Source organism: Aphanomyces astaci (genome assembly GCF_000520075.1).
Source record: "Aphanomyces astaci strain APO3 unplaced genomic scaffold supercont1.1, whole genome shotgun sequence".
NCBI classification, from domain to species: Eukaryota; Oomycota; class Saprolegniomycetes; order Saprolegniales; family Verrucalvaceae; genus Aphanomyces; species Aphanomyces astaci.
This window is the reverse complement of record NW_009798264.1, coordinates 2,013,676-2,033,839: the sequence shown is the minus strand read 5'-3', so window position 1 is coordinate 2,033,839 and position 20,164 is coordinate 2,013,676. Positions and strand designations below refer to the sequence as shown.

The following is a 20,164-nucleotide window of genomic DNA, read 5'->3' as shown; positions in this document are numbered from 1 at the left end:
TTAGGAAGAATCATAAGTTACTTAGCATGACGCGGCGCTTGCCCACGTAGCAGCTCAGCAGGGCAACGGGGGTGTCAACATCTCAGTAACCAGTTATGCATGCATATCCTAATAGGTACAGTACGTACGCGAAAACGCCGACATTGATTTCTCACCGGATGAATTGTTAATAACAATAAGTTTATAAATTTTCGTAAGCGACCCATCGGAATTGGCACATACAGTATCTTGGGAACGACGATGAATCATATGGTCAACAAACCAGCCAATCGACGATGAGATCTATTCCACCAATCAGAAGCAGTGAAGATCAAGATTTACTGTTAACGTGGAGTTCCAATTTAAGAGACATGTTTTGGAGTCACCGCTACTGAGGAATGGGTTTCGACTTCTGAAAACTGATAATAGAACAGGAAATACAGGTCTTTCCAACAAGCACTGAAACATCTATTTTCACAGTATCTGTCATGTCCTAATATCCCATTTTCTCAAAAGTAGGGGACAATTTAAGGGACATATTTTAAACTTGATCGTAGTATTAATCCATGCATATATTTTTTGTGGTTAGGGTATAATATTCTGCCGGGTGATTGGCTGAATCCGATGCCCCTTAAATCGTCCCATATCTCCTAAATTGGAAATCTACCTTAGGGCGGCTACGATAAATGGCAAAAAATACTTCGAGTAGCCGTTTTTCGAAGAAAAGGTGCCAAAATCGAAATATTCCATTTTTCGAGATTTTGTGCGTCTGGATGCCACCAAAGTCAAAACGTTATGCCACATGAGAATCGGGTGTTTTATGGCATAAATAAAATGGACCGATTAGGTCCAACTTTTTTAAGGAGGTTTGTGTTCACGTTGAAGTCTTGACTGCACATCGAAAATTATCGAATAATGTTTCCATAATTCAACTCCTTCCAATGAAGTATACCTGGTATCTACAAGTCATTCATTTAAGATGAGCCTGTATTTTACTACGTCTGAGCTCACATACAAAGCTCACGGCGCCTACTTTGACAATTGCCGCGACCGCCTTCACGCCCAATTTGACGTATAACCCTCTATAATTGTATACCATTTTCATATTAAAAGGGTTTATTCGGTCAAACACTCTGTACATACTTTAATCAAGTCAAATACAGTAAAAAAGTACAATTGGACTAAGATTAAACGCCAACCGACATTTCGGATAATATCCGGAAATGATCATCCTTGACGTGTAACCGCCGCGCTCCTTTGTGCGGATCATTGGACACTCGTGTTTTCACAGCGGGACGCGATGCTTCGCATGTTCTCGAAGCGAGAGAGCAACAACTCGATCACCGTCTCCTCCAAGCATCAATCTCGCTCTGGCATCTGCACCGACGAAGATGATCCCACCACAGAGTTCCCTGCGCTGGTGCTACAGCTGGCAGTCGCCGAAGGTGTGCAATCGAATTCAGCTGGTCTATGGACGTGTAATCTTTGTCGTAGAAAAGCTCAAGTGCGCTTCAAGCCTCTTGGTGAAACATAGCAACGCCCTCGCAGGTACTACACTACAGTGTTCGTCTGCTTCGACAATAACCCCTTGGACTACGTAGAGGTGCTCCAGACCACGACAGACATCAAAGCACTCACGTCCACACAGTTTCAACCCCGAGATGGCGCTTCCAACGTAAATTTCGCATGTGATGAGTGTATTCATGCGTATGCCTAGACGACTGCCCTCGCGCGTGAACAAAAGCTGTTCTCCGACAGTGTGGCCAAATTCCGCACAACAGCGATCGCGCCACTCCAAGCCCTCTTGTCATCGTTTCCCCAGCTCAAAGTAACGCTACCATCCCCATCGCTCAACCATGTTGACCGTTCCGTAGCATCGCATTGACCACCGCAAGAGTGCGTTGGGCACGTGGCGGCGATATCAGAAGAAAGTCGACGACATGGCTGCCAAAGATGACTCGAGCGCGAGGCTTCACAGAGTACAATTCTCAAGTCCTTCTCCAACCTTATATGAACATGTTCGTGTATTAGAATCGATTGAAGTGTATGGCGGCCCAAGAACGCTTCCAGCAGCTGGATAAAGACGTCCAGCGTGAAATGGGGCACGTTCTGTCACTCGACCTGGGCATGCTCATTGATGTCCCCATGTTGCAGGCTCGTCCATATCCGACGATTCCATGCATTTACATGTGCATTGTAGCTCGCGGATGCGCAGCAATTGTGGGCTGCCACCATGCAGTCGTCAGCCGCCCACTTGCGCAGTTTCATCGCGTCCGCACCCCCTCAGCCGCCAACGCCGCCGCCTTCCCCGCCCCGGCCTCCGCATCCAACGTTGGTTCAAGCCACCATCAGACAACCCGGTTGCTGTGCTTCCACGTCAGGTGTGTTTCGATGAGAGTACCTTCACTCCAACCTGACACACACTTCCTTAGACGAAGACAACAATATGCGCTTGTCTTTCAAACACCAGCACTCGTCCATGGATGGCGGGGGTGATTCGGACGAGCCCGAGGCGCTCATCTCCATCAAACTGCCGCCACGGATGGGCCGTGGGGTGGCAGAAGACGACGTGAACGTGTTGGACAAAGCCCGGTCGATGCGCCCCAAGAAACAACATACCATGGGCACGCGCACGTGGCATATGCACCAGCACGCCAAGCAGTCGTTAGCGCAAGGCTTGGACGTCCTGGACGCGGTCAAACTTCCGCCAGGGTTCGGCCGTGAAGAGTGGGTTGCTGTGCATGCGCAGGACTTTTTTAACGAAGTGTCGCTCCTGTACGGCACCATTTCGGAGTTGTGCACGCCCGCGACGTGCCCGGAGATGAGCGCCGGCCCGTGCTACACGTACCTATGGGCCGACGACAACGGGGGGACCCCCGCCCCGTGCTCGGCGCCGGCGTACGTGACCAAGCTCCTCATGTGGATCGACGGGCAGTTGGGGGACCCGGATGTGTTTCCAGACAGCGGGTTTGAATCGAACAAGGCGTTTGCGGTCGTGTCGCGCAACATGTTTAAGCGCCTCTTTCGCGTGTACGCGCACATTTTCCACAGTCACCTGCCCGACTTTGCCGCGTTGCATGCGGAGAGTCACTTGAACTGCAGTTTCAAGCGGTTTGTGTCGTTCGTGCTCGAGTTTGACCTGGTCGAAGCCAAGGAACTGAACGCGCTGCGCAAATTGATCTGCGACGCTGTGCCGGGAAAGCTTTAACACGAATGCAAACACGGATGTTTTGCTAGTGTTGTTTTTCTATTATTGCAAGAGGGCTGTGAGTTGCGCCACGAGTGTATCGGCACTGGGCCGTTCGCTCGGAATGAGGCGCCAGCACTCGTCGAGAATCGGAGCGTACACACCAGCGAATGCCAACGACGGACGGATGCCAGACGTCACTTGGTCGACAAAGGTGTCGTTGGTCTGGCCCACAAACGGGTTGGAGCATGTCGACGGGGTGAGTACTTCCCACAAAAATATACCAAAGCTCCAAATATCGCTGGGAAACGAATACCTAGTGTCAGCATACGTATGACGTCATCGGCGATGTACAAGTGGGGGCGATATAAATGTACTCGTGGCCACTGGCGACTTCGGGGGCAATGTACCCCGAGGTCCCAACCTCCTCGGTAGGTTTCGTGTTAGTGTACACAAACGCACTACCGAGGTCGCATAGCTACGGCGTTAAAAGTTTATGTGAACAAATGATGGCCATCGGGTAGGTTACCGCACCTTGGCTGTGGGCATGGTACTGTTTGACAGTCCAGACAAGAGAATGTTGTGCGACTATGTGTATGTACATAGTTGCGTCAATTATATTTGGTGTTAAGGTACCTTGATGTCTCGATGGATGACGCTGGCTTGATGCAAATATGAAATTGCACATGCAATTTGCAGGGCAATGTAACCTTTCTACTCAACGGTCGATCAAAAACCCATGATAAAACCACATCAACCGCATTCGTGGTACATACCTGCTCGAGCGTAATGGACGTCCAAAGTCTGGGGTTGTGGCGGCACAAGTACACGCTACCATCAAACAAATATGCAGCTTGACCACTATTTTGATTGGTACGTCACTTACCTGCCGCAGTCCATGTACTCAGTGACCAGTGCCAACCGCGGGTGGAGAACGACCCCCACGAGACCGACAATGTTGTCGTGATGGATGGCCAGGAGCATGTCCACTTCGTGCTGGAATGCGCGCACCACTCCATGCGGAGGCACGACTTGTGCGGTTTGGTATCGGTATTCCTTTACCGCCAGCATTGTGCCGTTCATTTGGACCTGCTTTACACATGCATGGATGCCTTCTCCCACGGGCACTTCGCCACCAAAGTCGCGCTCGGGCCACAGCTGCACGCCCGTGGTGCTGCCACGAACGCTTGCCTCGATCCGGCTCAGCATCGCCTGTGTTTCTTCAATCTACGTGGTGTTTTCAATATCAACCCAGGCAACCAACAACAATTGTTCCCACCGAACGCTGGATGGGGGCTTTGACCACCACAACATGCGATGTCTCCACATGCTTGAGGTTAGATTTCTTCATGCGCAGTTCGTCGCCAAACAAGAACTTGGCCCGGGGGGACAGGGCGGCCTCCAATTGCTGGCACTGGGGAAGGACAGGGGGTGAGGTGTCGGCTGGCTGCAGCACAAACATGAGTTTGATCTGGCCCGTGGGTTTGCCGCGGCGATTCCGCAACGTGTAAAATGCGCATCCTTGGTGGTTTCCATCGGCGTTTCCAAACGACACTGACGTTGTTCCGACCACGATGTCATTGTCACAGCACTTGTTGAGTACGCACACTTGGAACTCGGTGGGGCACGATGACGTCGAAGGGGGGATCGAGAGGGGGACGACGAGCCACCCGTTCGACCAGATGGGGGCTGGACCAGAGCTCACCGACGGCTTGCATCGCTTCGCCGCGCCTCCTCCATCCGGACACACGACTTCCACGAACGGCCGAAGCAAGCGGCTGCATACGTGCGCCTTGCGCATGCGACAAGGATCCACGAGGTTGATGGCATGCAGCGGATGCACTTTGAGCGTCCACGTGGCAGACTTAGCGAAGTCCACCGGCGCCGCGCGTCGGGCTTCGTCTGCGGGGCTCAACATGGCCAAGCCATACACGGGTGCGGTGCCTTGTAGTTTGGACAAGTAGGTGGGAGGTGTCGACAGGTGCGACGTGCGGTGGACGAGGGCCAGTTTGTGGTTGTGGAGAATGATGTGAAGGTTGCACGCGGTTTCTGCTGATGTGGTTGGCTGAGTGGATGTATCCCAAGCAGGTCGTTTCGGCGACGGCAGCTTGGTGGCAGTACATTGCGTCGTGGTGGCAGAGTGGCGGAGGGGTCTTCTCTGCTTTGGACTACCGTGGGAGTGTCGGACCACACCTTGGACCGCGGATGGCGCGATGTACGGACACAAATCTCCAACCCGAGAGCTCCACCCTTGGATGAGCTCCAGCACGTTGTCTTGTTTGTGCATGGCGTGTATGCGATGCGGACTGCCTTCGGGGTACATCAAGCTTTCCTTTCGCGGTCGACGATTTCCCTGGCTCGTCGCGACCCGCGTTGGGGACTGCGGGGGCGGCAGCAACAACTACTCGCAACTATGAGGTGAGCAATGACTTCGTGGCTGATTACCTACCTCCGAGAATTGGCTCGCTCTGGCGACGGTGGTCACGGGTGTGCGCACCATGGCAAGTATATACAATGTGCTATCAAAAGTACGGTCGGCAGTTACACCTGTGAAACCCTTTTGCCGCCGCCTCAGCAACGACGATGGAACTTGCAGGACCAGCACCAAACAAGGATGACACGGAAAAGGACGGAAATGGGTCACTGTCGAGCCCCAATCCTTCAATGGCTACAACGCTATCTATTGTATTCGCTGCACCGAAGGTTGTGGTGTCAGAGCCAAGAGAACTTGTAACCACTGGTGATGAAGTGGCGAGTGCCGCTGTGGACAAGCCACTTCCAGAGGAAACAGAAGTCACAGTCATGAGCCAATCGCCTGTAAACGCTGAAGATACTCCTCTCCAGTTGGCGCTGCAATTCGAGTCCAGTTATGAGCTTGAAAGATCGGGCCATCAAGCACCGCCAATCGTGGAGCCACGGTCCTTGACAAAAGAAGCACCTACGACACCAGTAAAACCTGCAATGGGGGACCTCCTCGCTTTGGATAATGTCAATATCGAGCTCCCTCCTCCAGTCCCCGTCCCACTGTTGCCAGGGTACTCCACCCCAACTCTTGATTCGCTCGCTGAGTCTAGCAATCCATTACCGGTTGCATCCCCATTTCGATTGGATCTTCAGGATATCGCAATGTCTCCCCAAGACCATAAACTAGCGTCATCATCGAGCTTTGCCTCCAGTGGTCGCAAGTCGGCGCCTGTGGCACGTCTCACGCTGGATGCCACCGCATCCTCAGCAACCCCCCGTCAAAAACTGTCTCCTCTGCACGTAGAGGTACCCGCATCTCCTCGCCGCAGCTCCAAAACAAGCATGGCCAGTCCACCGCAACCCATCTCGGTACCCCCTTCGGAAGATGTCGCTTCGGACTGGATGGTGTGCCGAACCGATGCTGGAGACATATACTATTACAATGTCAAGCGCCAGGAATCTCAATGGACTACTCCACAGCCCCTCGAAATCCAGGACCACCCCCCCCCTCCGCCTCCATTGCACGCCCCCATCGACTACGAAGCCGACTGCCTGCATGTCGCCGTCTCCAACGGGGACCTCGTGCGTGTCCAAGACCTGCTCGCCGCCGGCATCGCGACCGACGGACTCGACGACGACGGTCGCACGCCATTGTGGTACGCATTGGAGCACTTGGAGATTGCCGTGTTGCTGCTCAACCAAGGTCATTCATCCAAGCACCAAATTGTGGCGCCAGACATGTACGGCACGACGCTGTTGCATGTGGTCACAAGACAGCGCAACATCGAAATGCTCACGTTACTGCTTCTACAAGCCGACCCATCGGACGAGTCTGCACCGTTCTCGGAGCCGATGGACGTCGACGCGCGGGACAGCCACCAACAAACGGCGCTGCACGTGGCGGCCACGTTTGGCTTTCGAAAGTGCGTGGAAATGCTACTGGCTCATGGCGCGTCGCCGGCTGTTCTTGACGAAAACTCGCAAACACCCATCATGCTTGCGACGCTGGGGGGGCACGTGGGGAGTGTGCAGTTGTTGCAAGTGGCACTGTCCGCGTTGCTGAAACAGACGGAAGTTGCTGTGCAATCGGAGCCGGTACCAGATGCAACTCGCGTGCACCAACTGCAAGAACAAGTGGCAGCGTCGGCCAAGGCCCTCGAGGTGCGTTGCTGGAGGGGTGTTTATGTCTCATGCGTTCGCTGGGCAGGAGAATCAACGCGCCAACGACGCCTTGCGACTAGAAGTGGACACGTATCGTTACAACCTGTCCGTGGTACGCTCTTAAAGGGCCATCCAATTGCTCCACCACGACTACACTCATGTTGAAACTGTCATTAAATTGGTTGGCAACGAGTAGCAACTACGCGAGAAAGAAGCGCTGGAGACAGCATATCGCATCGCGAATTCGCGGCTGGCCATGCTCGAAGCGTTGGCCAAACGCACCAAGGAAGACCACGACCACGAGAAATTGCTGTGGCAGCAAAAGGTACTTTAGTGTCCACCACAGTGGGTGGTGGTCATGAAATAACACTAGGAGGCTGGGTATGTCGAAGCCCATCGGCACAGCATGGAGGCGACAAAGTCCCTCCAGCATGATGTTGACGCTCTCCTGTCCACCCATTTCCCGAGTCCCCACTTGAAGTCGTCCACCCCAAGGAGCAGTCCGGTTCCGACGCCTTCCAAGGATACGTCGCCTGGGAAGCGCAGCAGATTGCCAAGCTCGAACGCTGTAACGGAAGACATATCGTACGAGCATGCGTGGGCGCTGGACCATCACGACACCGATCCAATGGATGGACACCAGGCTCTGTACCATGAGCATCACCAACTCGACCAGCACCAGCTGTACCCGACCCACGACTTTACGCCCAATCAACGTGCGCCGAACGCGATTATCGATGACGTTTACATCCTTCCTCTAGACACATCGCCGCCTCGACCATCGGCAGCCCGAGTGGATGCCGTGTGGGCGCAATTCTTTACGAACGCCGCCGCCGCCGCAAGTACGAAAATGGACGACGAGCCGTCCGACCGAGGCCTCATGCAGGCGGTGCTGGACGCCGACATGGACGACGTGCAGGCCCGCCTGACCAACGGGGAGACCCCCAACATGCGCGACAGTCTGCGCCGAACGTCTCTCCACTTGGCGTACGATTCGGTCTTTTCGGGTGATTTGCAATGTTGACACTTCAGGACAGGACCGATCGCGGGGACACAGCCATGCTGGCGTTGTTGTGTGACTTCTTGGGCGACATTGAGGCCAGAGACGCCAAAGGTAGCAGCTGTCTCTGTGGTTGCGACGAACGCCCACGGTGCATGTTTGTGGTGGATAGGCAACACGCCGCTGCACATAGCTTGCTTTCGCGGCCACGTCGGGTGTGTCAAGTTTCTGCTCGAATCTGCATCCGAAGTGCATGTGGTCAATGCTGACGGCGAGTCCGTCGTGCACGCCGCCGCGAGCGGCGGCAGTCTGCCATGCCTTCGACTTGTCCTGGAGGTATGACGCTATTGATTCCATCATCTCTGCATCCTTTCGTTGTTATAACGACCCTTGGACAAGTATGGGGCATCGCCGCTCGACCGGAACCACGATGGGGAGACGGCGTATGACATGCTTCTGGAGCTGGATGGTCCAGTGGCGCCCTTGTTGGACTGTCTGCAGGAAGCGATGGCCCCGCCGCCCAAGCATACGAAGAAGACCTTCCGTGGCACCCCCGTGCCGGTACGTCCGACTGTCTGAAATGGACATGGGCGATTGCTGATGGAGGACCTACACAGCCTGCACAATATACGAGTGTTGAGGACGACATCGACGAGTTTGTGAGCCCGCCGTCCAGTCCTTTGCCGCAGCTGCCACCGCATGAAGTGCACATATACGACCACGAAGACGACGTCGTTCATGGGGATTTGCAGCATCGAGGCATGACGCCGGACGGATGGGGCGGGGTACGACTGCCTCACGCTCGCTCTATGATAATGACCATTGCCTGTAGTGGATTCGAGGCACGGCGTCGTCGATGTTTGGACTGGCACGTGTCAAGCCAGAGCACCATGAAAGGGAGGAAGCGGCGACGTCGCCATTGAAGCCTCCGACAGATGCAGAGGTCCTGACCACGACCAAATATCATGAACTGGTGCCTCCCGCACATGTCACTGAAGCTATGCAGGTACTACTAAGCACTTGGTGGAACTAGCGACTGTAAGCATTGTACTGTAGTCGTCCAAGTTTGCAACTCCAGCGGCCACCTTATTGGAGCTACCTCAAGATGTCGCGCACGCTATGAGAGCAACAAAGTCCGCGCCGAATCGGTATGCTATGGCGGCTGGACATCATCCCAAGTCCATGCAACGAAGCATGTCCCGATATGTCGACACGTTCAATCCTACAGAATAATCCTCGAGTTTCCACCAATCAGCGAGCGTGGGTCACTTGAAGTTCTTGTTCGGTATAGATAAAACATAATTTTATGACTGGATAACTGTATGATGAGTAAATTAATGTAGCCTAAGTTCTGAACGTTTCCAGTGTAATTTCTACTGCTACAGTACGACGCGTCCTTGCGCCGACATCACCCTCGCTCAAGCTCAGCTAACACTTCTTCTACGTTGACCATGATGCAAGCAGATGATGTCACGTACGGAGAGGAGATTGAGCTGGAGTCCCAACCCCTGGTACGACATACGAAACGAAGCGGCCATCTCGTCTTGATGAGCGTTGTACTAGATTGAAGCACCGGCCCCAGCAGTAAGCATCCTGAACTTGCGGGTCAAGACACTCAGCGAAAAGCCATTGAACATTGACATCAGTGCGACGGCATCCGTGGGTGAACTCAAGGACATGATCAAGGCGAAAGGCGAGGCCGAGGGCAAATTTCTTCGGTTGATCCACCAGGTTTGTGTCGTTCTCATCTTGTCATGTCCATAAACCGTTTGACTTTAGGGGAAAATGCTCAACGATGACAAAGCCGCGTTGTTGTCGTGTAATATCAAGCAGAACGACTTTATCCACTGCGCCATGAGCAACGCGCCCCCCAAATCGCTCGTCCAGCAGGTATCGTCTGCCCCCATGATCGTCGTCACGACATGTTGATTTGTATAGATGACACATCAACAGGAAGAAGCGGCTTTAGACGAGCCGACCCATCGCCGCGGCTTTGATTGTCTGCGCGATACGTTGAGTCGAGAAGACGTCCAGGCGCTGCGCCTGCATTTCTATCCCCAAGTGTCGACCATGATCAGCCAGTCCGTCGCGCGGGAAGGTAACATCGTCGCATGATTGATTCCGTAATTGCTCACGAACGCGTAGGCGAATCCGTGGAAGATCGTATTTATCGCATCGAAGAAGAGTGGATGGCAGCGCAGGGTCCGCAGTCTGAATTTGGTACTTCAACGTCAGTCACATTGGAACAATTGATCATGACGACGGTGCTGGTAGCTCTGAACGTCCGACCTCGCGGCGGACCCATGACGATCCATGACTCGGCGCATCATCGCATTGACATGCCCGACATGTCAAGCGTCGACAACGAGGGCACGACGGTCGACATGGTGTGGGGCGTGGCCATGGGCTTCGTCCTCGGCTTCTTCATGCTCTTCCTGGTACCGCCCTTGTTGATGTTGTGTCGTTATGATGTGTGGGCTTGTATAGCTGTGGGAGCGGACAATTCCTCGACGTCAAAAGCTAGGCATAGTGATCGGCGTAGCCATTAACCTCCTCCTCAACTTCATGCAGCGATTGACCCCTGAAGGCGGGTGAGACCAGGAACCGCCTAAGGAATAGCAACGGAATTATGTACTATCAATCATGTTGGCTTGAGCTTGGTTTGTGAAGGGGTTTCGGGTTTCACGAGACCTTTATATGGCATCCGGATAGAATAGCTTATAGTTTGTATAGTATACAATGATTCGTATATATGCGACATTGATCCGGATAAGGAGCTCCATCCCCTGCCTCCGCCACTCTTACGACCAAGGACGACGTGACCATGGTGTTTGCCGGAGCCGCCAAGTTTGCCCGCTATTACTTTGACAGAGAGCCCGTGGTGGTGTTGGCCACAGCCCTCGGTGCTGTCGGCGTCCTCGCACCTCTTGTGGTCGTGCCCATTCGCCGCAGCCTAGGGTACCCCACCGACCAGTACGATGGCCCCATCATCCCCGACTCGTTGAAGCCCAAGCAAAACTAAACGCCATTCCACATCCCAAGGCGGTATGTTGGCCTTCAATGCGACGAAGCGTGCGTTGCTAGTGACTGTATGCTGCCTGCGATATGTCTATAATGCGAAGAAACACCAAACCGCAGCCTCGTTTGACTTCAAAAAGGAATGTTTCTCGTCCATTAATGTGATGTTGAGGCGTGTAACTCCATCGACACTTGGGCATACCCTTGGTCCATTTCCCCAAACAGACGCTCGTAGATGACCCAAAACTCGGTCGCTGTCTGCATCTCGGCATGTCCAAAGCGGGACGCCACCACGCGCCTCCGCTCTGGCCCGTCGGCCATGTGGCACATGGTCATGCATATCCGATGGGCTTCCAGCTTCATTCCGCGGACATGACCTTCTTCGCTCACGTATGGCGCCACGTGCGCCCGAATAGCGTCCCGCACACGTTCGTTCAACGGACACACCTTCACGCAGAACTCCAGTAGGCAAAAGAGGTGGCTGCCTGTGAGCAGCTCTAGCGCACGGGCCAACGACGACAGGCCCGTCTCAGAGGGCTTAGCCAGTTTCTCCAGTAGTTGGCCGGCCTCCAACGTTGCGTTTTCGGCCGCGTCCAAGCAACTGGTAACGCCATGGCATGAATGGATAGAAACCATTGGGAACTCGATTACCTCCACAGGAGCAGCACAATCGAGTGCCCGTAGCTGTCACTGGCGTAGTCTGCCAAGAGGCGGATCGCGATGTCCACCTTTTCCAAGTACGTGGCAACGGGTAGCACGGTCGCTAGCGCCATCCGAAGGTGGTCGGTGGCATGTTGACCACGTAGAAGCACGTGCAAGAGTTCGCTGGCCTGTCAGACGAGAGTTTGTACTTTTATAAGCACAGCGCAGTACGTACAGGAGTGACGTGGTCGTCGTGCGCGGCGTTGAGACATCGCCACGCCAGCAGCTTTTCAAAGCCTTGCAATTCCTCGTCGATTTCGTCACGCAACGGGTGGATTTCCACCCTTTTCGCGTGGTTGTTCATGGCTAAGAACGGCATAGCATGACAGTATTGGCATACCAAGTGAGGGTATGTTTGATTTACCTGCTGCGAATTCATTAAACTTGAGTTCCATTTGGCGCAGGGCTGGCTTGCCCAACCGGTGAATCAAGCACACGTTGAACACTTCAAACATGGGGTCGGGGTCCCATCCCCACACTAGAACTCATCGTATACATACATGATCCAGTTCAGACAGTGGGTTTCCGCACCTTTCACGGCTTCTTGCAGCTTCTCCACCCCCCACAAGACCAGTTCGTCGACAGAAGACTGCGCCAACCGACACAATTCGTCGTATCGGGCCGTCATATCTTTGTGCCACTCGTCGCGGCACTGTTCAAACGACATGGGGCGCAGCACCGCCACGCGGAAATGATACGCGATCAAGTGCGCCGACTGCCGGCCGCTTTCGACGGTGGCTTCCCGGAGCGCTAGCACCTTGGCCAAGTTGGCGGCATGCAGGGACGGCGTGGCTTTGAGAAGCCATCGCGGAACAACTGCCTCACCTACTTGTTCTGGCGACGAAGGCAGGAGTGATGCATGGTGCAGAGGTCTGCCGAACGTGTCGTCTTGCAGGCCGCGGAGGACGGAAATCAGCGCCGTTTGCACAGCCGCCACAGACACGACTTCGGTCGACGAGTGGTGGCAGCCATACGCCCGTTGGAAAGCCGCGGCGACGGTCGATCCAAGGTTGGATGGACACCCCACGACCAGGCCATGGCGGTTGAGTAAACTCACGACGTCGCTTACGGGGAGCATCGTCATGGCAGTGGTCATGGGCTTGTGGAAGAGGAAGGCGCCGGTGAGGACGCCCATGAGAAACGTCACGCGACGGGCTTCGATGTTGGCGCAGCGCTGGGCCAGGCGGGTGCTGGGGTTGTCCCACTTGGATTGGGCCACGAGCGTGGAGCGGAAGCCAAAGTACAGGTACCGCTCTCGCTCCAGTTTGCGCTCAATGTATCGTTTCCGTGCGGAAATGCCGCGCTGGAGGGTTTGAATCAACTTGGCCTGATGTATGTCCCGACGATGAGTGAGATCTTGCACTAGTGAGACGACACAGATGATATATATTTGTTTCATACGGCAGAGTTGCGGACGCGTTGGTGTAAAGTGTACTTGCGCCGCTCGACGCACATTCGAAACGCCGATTGAATTCGCGTGGCAATGATGTCGTTGTACCCGCCACTGGCTTTGGCCACATGCAGCTCCACTCGGCACTCGTAGTGGAGAAATTGAACTACCAAATCGTCCAAAATCTGCAGCATCGCGCGGCGCTGTGCATATTGCCGTTTGTGACCTACCCCATAAAGCGGAAACATGGCTTACCTCGTGTTCTTTAGCTTGATAGGACGCCAAGACCATATCGGCGGCGCCTGGTCGTCGGCTGAACGACTTGACATACGCGCGAGAGTAGAGCAGCGCTGCCTCTTGCTTTTGCAGCCACAACACGGTGTTGGACAGCACAATCTCGGCCAGCGATTGAGCCACTCGGCACACGTCGTTGAGGTCTTCAGATGCAAAGCCGGGTTCTCGTGTGGACGCTGTAGACGGTGGGTGTGGCGCGGGCTCCTCAGCTATCGACGCCTTCAACACAGTAACGTCGGCGGTGGTGGCCGATGTAGACTCGACTGGCAGCGGGCTCAGCTGCCTCTGCCGTAGCGTGAGCTCTACCAGGGCATGCATGTCGCGAAGGAACATGGCGCACCACGCCTTTTGCTGCGTCAACTGCGCGACGTGGTCAGCCGACACGTGCATGTTGTCCATTCGAAGGATGATGCGCGCCAATTCGGTGTTGCTCACGTGCAGATGAAGCGGGGGGGACTTGGCTTTGAGGTCGTGGTCGGGGCTCACGCGAAGACAGAGGCCATTGTGCACCGCCACCGCTTGGACGAGTAACGGGTGCGGCGACAGATCGGAGGGTACATCTTGTTGCATGGACAAGACGACGTGGCGAGAAGTCGGCGGGAGCAGCACCACTTGACTGTGCTCCACGCTGACGTGGGAGGCCAGTGTGGCGGCCCAGAGTGGGCTGTACACCTCGAGGTCTTCGTCCAAGAAGAACGTACTGGCGTCGTGCGCAGACAACGTGAGTCCCTTGGCCTCAAACGGCAACGTGCCTGTTGCGTGGGCCATGAGTACGACCGAGACTTGCATTTCAGACACGGCCACAGTGACGTCCCCTGTGGACAGCATGTGTATCGAGACTGTGCAGTCCACGTCGACGCCGCTGTCGTCCTTGAACAGCCGGGATGCCGCGAGCAGGAGCTTTTGAAACGGATGGCGCAACGACGCGACCGACGGCGACGACGGCAGCGACGCCCGCTTGGTGGCGCAGAGGAGTTTCTCCGGCACCATGAAGATGGCGTGGCTGTGGTCGTTTGATTTGTCGCGACTGCGGGGACGCACACTCCGCCGCCGATTGCTCGTTCGATCGTCCGACTCGGGAAAAGACGAAGTAGATGTCTGCATCTTGAGGCTCGACGGTGGAGCGGACGATCCACCGAATGAACTCAGCGAGGAGGAGAACTGAAGAGATGACGGCGACGAGAGGACGATGTGGTCGACGGTGGGGGAGTGCAAGCGCGGGGGGTTGCGATGTGTGTGGGGCACGGAGGTCACAGCCGGAGCCACTTGGTTTGGTCGAGGAGTGGGGGGCTCGATGTCGTCTAGGGGGAGCAGTACCCTGGCGTGGAAAATGTCGTGGCTTTGGTGCAACACGTGGTCACTGATGGGCAACGTGTCATCGAGCTCGTCTTCGTCCAGCATGCGCTGCTCCAAGATCTGCCGCGCGAGTTCTGCCTGCAGCTCCTTGCGGTCTTCGAAGATGGGGCGGATGATCACTCGGTGCGCCAAGTGGGATGCTTTGGACCCCAGCGCCGTGGCCACTTTGTCCACCGGCCGAAGGGGACTTTTCGGTTTCGAAGGCGACTGCAGCCCCTCAGTCGGCGCTTGGACCTCGTCGAGGGGAACATGGTGGCGTGTGGGTTTGACCGACAGCACTGGCTCGTACAGCGTGATGGACGGCAACTCCAAGTTGACGCATTTCTTCTTAGGTCGCTTCGGCTGGAGCATCGCGAGATCGCCGAAGTGAAACGGTTTATGTAACTGTCGGTTTCTGTCATTGTAACCATGGATTCGGGAGCCACACTTCCCATTGCAATTACGACGCTATGCATCCTCAATAGCATGGCTTCACAGTGCAAGGTGTATTATGTACAGTTATAATCTCATGGTCACTTGCAATTCCAAGTGTCGTGAACAATGAACTAACTACATGGCCGCCGATACCTAGTGTACGTTTTTAACATTAATTAACGTTATGCATGGTGCTGTTTGAACTGCAACAGCACTGTCCTGTCGTGGGATTACAACAATAGAATCATGCGCACTACTTTCATTGAAATACACATGTGAAGTGCTGCTACATACAGCTAGCTAGCTACTGAAAATAATCTAGATTGCGGATGAGGGTTAGAGTCGGGTTGGTTGTGGTGCAGGAGCAGCCACGAGCCCAATCAAAACGACGACGGGAGTGGTGGCGTGAGGCCGTACAGTGTTTTTTAGTGCTGCTGGCCTTGAAAGTTGAACATCGTACCGCTGCCCGTCCCAAACGTAAACTGCTGCGCCGCGGGGTCTTCCGTCGGCAGCAAGTCGCCTTCTTCCTCGTCTTCGCCGCCATAGTACGTTTCAATGATCGACAGCGATTTTCGGTACACCTCTGTCACACATTCACATGAGCCCCACGTCACACACAACGGACGTACCCATGGCTTCGTGGTACTGCAGCTGCTGAATCTTGTTGACGCCGTCATACTCCTCCACGAGCATCGCCACCTTGTTGTCGTCCGTCAAGTGCTCTTCCTGCTCGTCCGATCCCATGCGCAAAAAGTTTTCAAGCGCGTCCAGACACACGCAAATGATCTTCGAGTCCGTCGACTCGAGCAGCTGCACCAGAGGGGGTACGCAGCCTACTCATCGTCGGATCCCATGAGAGAGATGAAGACTCCAGTAACCAGCATCCTACCTTGCTGCAGCATGTAGTGCAACTGTTCGCGCGTCCCGCCCGACGATGCGTTCGAGATGGCCCACGACGCTTCTTTGCGCACTTCAAACTCGCCCGTGGCCAGCAACTGGATGAGCGGCGGCAAGATGTTGGCGTTGATCACCGCCTGAATCTGTTCGGCGCTGCCGGCCGTGATGTTGCTCACAGTCCAGCATGCTTCCTTCCGGATGCCCTTCTTGGGGCTTTGCAGCAGCGGCAACAGCCGCGTAAGCGCGCCTTCGTTGATGACAAACTGGGTCTGCAGGTCGTCCCCCGTCACAATGTTGCCGATCGTGCGCAGAGCCGGCGTCTGCACCGACGAGTTGGTGTGCAGGAGCAGCTCAATCAAGCGCGGGACGACGCCGGCCTCGATCACCGCCTGGATCTTTTCGTTCGGGCCGTCCGACAGGTATGACAGCGCCCAGCATGCGTCCGTGAGCACGTCCTGGTCTTGGTTGTAAATCAGACGCGCCAATGTTGTGAGCGCCGGGCGAACCAGGTCGAAGCGCGGCTGGGGCTTGCCGCGGCAAAAGTTGCTCAATGTCCACGTGGCGTTGCGAAGCATGGACGGACTAGCGCGTTCCGAGAGCTGGTGCAGCAGAGGCAGCACCGCGCCGGCTTCCAAGACGAGGTCGCGGCACGCGGGGGAGTCACCCGAGATGTTGCCCAATGCCCATACCGCTTGTTCGCGGACTTCGTCGTTTGGGGACATGAGCAGGCGCACAAAGAGCGGCACGGCGCCGTTTTGAATCACAATGCGCGTGTGGTCCGACGTGCCAGACGCAATGTTGGTCAACGCCCACGCCGCTTCGAATTGGAGCTTCGGGTGGTTGTCCGCCTTGAGGAACGTCGTGAACACCGGCACGACGGAGAGGTTGATCACTTCTTGGATGGGGGGGTTGTTTTCTACGCACAACATGGTGAGAAGGAGTGGTGCTGCGTACAAGTCTTACCAATGGACAGAAGTTTGCGGAACTTGGTGACGGCCGCCAGTTGGATTTCAATGTCCTGGGAGTTCAATTCGCTGACCATTTCCGGGAGTTGGGACAGCTACAAGAGCGAACGTGAGCATGCGAGTGGTGCAAGGGGACTCATACGTAAGCTTGTGCATTGGAGCTGGCCGAGGCGGCGCTGTCCGACGACTGGAAGTCGCCGCTCATGCCTTCGAAGTCGACGGGGGCAGACCCCCCGACCATGCGGCGTCGGCGATTCACTTGCTCGTCCTTTTTGGTCTTGCGGATGTTGAGCGTGAGCTCTTCACGGCGCCGACGAGCATCATCGGTGTCAATACCCTTCTTGAAGTTCTTGTGGCGATCGTCACGTTGCATGATTGAGAGGACACCGAGAGAGTGCTGCGGCTTGAAATGGCGTTGTGATGAAGTCCAGTCACTTGTGCTCATATATTGTGCCCCGGGGCACGAAAGAACTCCGAATTGTGCCCACCCAAAGATCTCGGACACGTGGTATCCATGCCATACAAATCCCAAGTCAAATGCCTCTTCCCACGGATTCGGGCGGGTACCCCGACGACCTACACTCTTCAAAGTCAATTGGTCATGGAATGTCGAAAATCGAAAATGAAGGCTCACTCCATTCTAGTACTATGACGTGGCACACCAGGCATGAGGGGGCTGCAGTATCGGTCGAAGGCTGGTCGAGTTACTGTACGTAGCTGCCTTTGAGCGGCAAACAGCATGGCCATCGACTGAGCAACCCGTCCATCTCTCTGCCTACTAGTATACTACTTGGCGATGTCCTCGCAGCAGATCTTACTCGGTCGCAGACCAGGCATGCGCTTCATTCCATCAACCACATGATGCATCTATGATCAATCTGTATTGTTTCAGTTGCCTTATTCGGACACGAGCTTGTGGACGTTTTGGGGGATTTCGTAGGCCTTCCACTCTTCCTTTTGCCGGTGGGCCACCATGTGATGCTCTAGTACTTCGTCCATCAGGTCCTTCGTGAACTCCGAGTTGGCATTCCCGTACGCGGCCGCTTGGAACGCGATCACGAGCTTGGAGATTTCACGGCCCGAGAACCCGTCGATGCGCTCCGCGACGGCGACGAGGTCCGCCGTCTCGATGTCCCGCACGACGATCTTCTTGGCCTTCGAGTTGGACTGGAGCAAGTACTTGTCCACGTACTGCTGCAGCATACGCACGCGCTCGTCAAGGCCAGGCAGGATGAACTCGACCATCTCGTCAATGCGATCGTTGATAGCCCAGTCAAACTGTTCCGGTTGGTTCGACGCGAACACAATCATAAACTTATCGCTGGCTTCTCCCGTGCGGTACAGGAACGCGTTCAAGGCATTGCGCATGTCTTCGCTCATGACTACTCCAACAATAACCATAAGAAATCACAAGACTGACGATCGATCGTTGATTCGTACGTACCGGCGTTGCTGCGCTTTTGGAGAAACGCGTCGGCTTCGTCCACAAACATGAGCAATCCGCGGTTGCTGTGCGACGCCCAATCGAATAACTTGTGGATTTCCGTCACGCCTTCGCGGCCCAGCGGGGCGACGTCGCCGCCTGTCAAGATGGCATATTCGAGACCAGAATGGCGCGCCAGGGCCTTGGCAAACAGCGTTTTACCCGTCCCCGGAGGTCCTACAAGGATCGTCAAGGTTTATCATCGCTTAGTAGTTAGTCTAGTAGATACATACCATGGAGGAGCAAGTGGCGGAACGGCGCCCGGTTCTTCTTTGTGTTGAACGTGGACAGGGCGACGCTGCGCAGACGTTCGTCGAGCTTGGGCTCGAGCACGACGCCGGCGAGGGCGTCCGTGGGGGTGCCGAGGCGAAGCACGCGCTTGATGGACGGAATCGGGTTGGCCAGCACTTGGACCACGGACCGGCGGGAGGTTTCGCGCACGAGCGACGGCTTGCCGAGACGCGCTTCGATGAACCGCCCTGTGACCCCCGTCGATACTTTGGCCGTGTACACACCCAGCGCCAACACGGACAGCGACAGCACGGTCGCCGATAGCTTCTCCGAGTCGCCAAGGAACGCCATCACGCCCGTGCCGATGGTGTTGGTGGCCAACTTGATGCCTTCCATGACGGTCTCGCGGTACTCTTTGGCACGCACGCGGGCTTCCTCTAGATGCAGGTCGTGGTTCAATCGCTCTTGCTTGATGCGTCCTTCGACTTCAGCAGCCACCTTAGACATTTCGGTTTTCGTGCGCAACTCGGCCTCGTACTCCATCGTCTTGCGGCGCGACGCTTCTTGGCGGGCGAGCATTTCTTCTTGCTTCTTCAGCTCTTGCTCCTTGAATAGCTTTTGAGCCGCTTGCTGGTCGGCCCATTGCTTGCGCTTCAATTGATCCTGGTACTGCGACCGGCGTTGGTTGTGCTCGGTTTGCGCTTCCATGTTCTTGCGCGTCTCTTCGCCCTCCTTTTGGATGCGCTGCACTTCGTACGCCTTGTACAATGCTTCGTTCTCTTTCACCTTGGCTTGATGCTCCAATTGTTTGGTCTTTTCGGTCTCTTTCGCCATTTGGAACGCTTCCTTGGCATACTTGGCCTTTTCCAAGTCACGCGCCGCCTTGGCCGCACGTTCCAATCCCGTGGGGTCGAAGGAGTAGCCGCCTTGGTTACCTCCAGCCGCAGCGGGGGCGGCGGCGGCAGGGGCCGCGGCAGGAGTTCCTTCAGGTGCAGGTTTGCCAAAGCCAAACATATCGAATCAAGGGAAGGGCTTCAAAACCAACAATAAAGTCCAAGCGTATGCCGCATCTCTGATGTCGTATTTAGCGTGTGCGTTTAATAGGTTAATATCACTTTAAACA

At 55.3% G+C, this 20,164-nt stretch overlaps 8 protein-coding genes across 13 annotated transcripts; 4 read left to right on the top strand and 4 right to left on the bottom strand.

Moving 5' to 3' along the window:
* The first annotated feature begins 1,263 nt into the window (after positions 1 to 1,263).
* Positions 1,264 to 3,216, top strand: H257_00707 (hypothetical protein). Its single transcript, XM_009823518.1, has 8 exons — positions 1,264 to 1,424; positions 1,474 to 1,527; positions 1,581 to 1,654; positions 1,697 to 1,807; positions 1,854 to 1,958; positions 2,011 to 2,133; positions 2,180 to 2,360; positions 2,412 to 3,216. Exons 1-8 carry the CDS (start codon positions 1,280 to 1,282, stop codon positions 3,185 to 3,187), a joined length of 1,569 nt encoding a protein of 522 aa, XP_009821820.1. The 5' UTR covers positions 1,264 to 1,279; the 3' UTR covers positions 3,188 to 3,216.
* Positions 3,210 to 5,678, bottom strand: H257_00706. Of its 2 annotated transcripts, XM_009823516.1 has the most exons (8): positions 5,616 to 5,678; positions 4,446 to 5,567; positions 4,053 to 4,393; positions 3,943 to 3,997; positions 3,803 to 3,880; positions 3,701 to 3,754; positions 3,544 to 3,644; positions 3,210 to 3,482 (listed from the first exon to the last, which is right to left on the bottom strand). In XM_009823516.1, exons 1-8 carry the CDS (start codon positions 5,664 to 5,666, stop codon positions 3,230 to 3,232), a joined length of 2,055 nt encoding a protein of 684 aa, XP_009821818.1. In that variant the 5' UTR covers positions 5,667 to 5,678; the 3' UTR covers positions 3,210 to 3,229. The 2 variants fall into 2 exon arrangements, with proteins under 2 accessions (XP_009821818.1, XP_009821819.1); XM_009823517.1 differs by having other exon boundaries at positions 3,210 to 3,644.
* A 21-nt stretch (positions 5,679 to 5,699) lies between these two features.
* H257_00705 (hypothetical protein) lies at positions 5,700 to 9,631 on the top strand. Of its 4 annotated transcripts, XM_009823512.1 has the most exons (11): positions 5,700 to 7,291; positions 7,338 to 7,403; positions 7,488 to 7,616; positions 7,665 to 8,007; positions 8,053 to 8,278; positions 8,329 to 8,405; positions 8,464 to 8,627; positions 8,691 to 8,852; positions 8,909 to 9,076; positions 9,124 to 9,297; positions 9,348 to 9,631. In XM_009823512.1, exons 1-11 carry the CDS (start codon positions 5,750 to 5,752, stop codon positions 9,522 to 9,524), a joined length of 3,228 nt encoding a protein of 1,075 aa, XP_009821814.1. In that variant the 5' UTR covers positions 5,700 to 5,749; the 3' UTR covers positions 9,525 to 9,631. The 4 variants fall into 4 exon arrangements, with proteins under 4 accessions (XP_009821814.1, XP_009821815.1, XP_009821816.1 ...); XM_009823513.1 differs by having other exon boundaries at positions 8,909 to 9,297; XM_009823514.1 differs by having other exon boundaries at positions 8,691 to 9,076.
* A 2-nt stretch (positions 9,632 to 9,633) lies between these two features.
* On the top strand, positions 9,634 to 10,969 carry H257_00704 (hypothetical protein). The gene is made up of 7 exons (XM_009823511.1): positions 9,634 to 9,802; positions 9,855 to 10,022; positions 10,071 to 10,181; positions 10,230 to 10,389; positions 10,437 to 10,511; positions 10,566 to 10,729; positions 10,779 to 10,969. Exons 1-7 carry the CDS (start codon positions 9,743 to 9,745, stop codon positions 10,884 to 10,886), a joined length of 846 nt encoding a protein of 281 aa, XP_009821813.1. The 5' UTR covers positions 9,634 to 9,742; the 3' UTR covers positions 10,887 to 10,969.
* Positions 10,970 to 11,030: 61 nt separating this feature from the next.
* Positions 11,031 to 11,586, top strand: H257_00703 (hypothetical protein; the record flags this gene model as incomplete). Its single annotated transcript, XM_009823510.1, has 2 exons — positions 11,031 to 11,037; positions 11,066 to 11,586. 2 exons carry the CDS (start codon positions 11,031 to 11,033, stop codon positions 11,311 to 11,313), a joined length of 255 nt encoding a protein of 84 aa, XP_009821812.1. The 3' UTR covers positions 11,314 to 11,586.
* H257_00702 (hypothetical protein) lies at positions 11,068 to 15,470 on the bottom strand. Its single transcript, XM_009823509.1, has 7 exons — positions 13,657 to 15,470; positions 13,413 to 13,604; positions 12,543 to 13,338; positions 12,376 to 12,489; positions 12,187 to 12,317; positions 11,961 to 12,139; positions 11,068 to 11,910 (listed from the first exon to the last, which is right to left on the bottom strand). The coding sequence occupies exons 1-7, from the start codon at positions 15,400 to 15,402 to the stop codon at positions 11,466 to 11,468; spliced, it is 3,603 nt and encodes a 1,200-aa protein (XP_009821811.1). The 5' UTR covers positions 15,403 to 15,470; the 3' UTR covers positions 11,068 to 11,465.
* Positions 15,471 to 15,624: 154 nt separating this feature from the next.
* H257_00701 (hypothetical protein) lies at positions 15,625 to 17,768 on the bottom strand. The gene is made up of 5 exons (XM_009823508.1): positions 17,470 to 17,768; positions 17,326 to 17,422; positions 16,355 to 17,278; positions 16,095 to 16,298; positions 15,625 to 16,048 (listed from the first exon to the last, which is right to left on the bottom strand). Exons 1-5 carry the CDS (start codon positions 17,698 to 17,700, stop codon positions 15,891 to 15,893), a joined length of 1,614 nt encoding a protein of 537 aa, XP_009821810.1. The 5' UTR covers positions 17,701 to 17,768; the 3' UTR covers positions 15,625 to 15,890.
* A 187-nt stretch (positions 17,769 to 17,955) lies between these two features.
* Positions 17,956 to 20,077, bottom strand: H257_00700. 2 transcript variants are annotated; one of them, XM_009823506.1, is made up of 3 exons: positions 19,044 to 20,077; positions 18,772 to 18,987; positions 17,956 to 18,709 (listed from the first exon to the last, which is right to left on the bottom strand). In XM_009823506.1, exons 1-3 carry the CDS (start codon positions 20,053 to 20,055, stop codon positions 18,225 to 18,227), a joined length of 1,713 nt encoding a protein of 570 aa, XP_009821808.1. In that variant the 5' UTR covers positions 20,056 to 20,077; the 3' UTR covers positions 17,956 to 18,224. The 2 variants fall into 2 exon arrangements, with proteins under 2 accessions (XP_009821808.1, XP_009821809.1); XM_009823507.1 differs by having other exon boundaries at positions 17,956 to 18,987.
* Between the last annotated feature and the right edge of the window lie 87 nt (positions 20,078 to 20,164).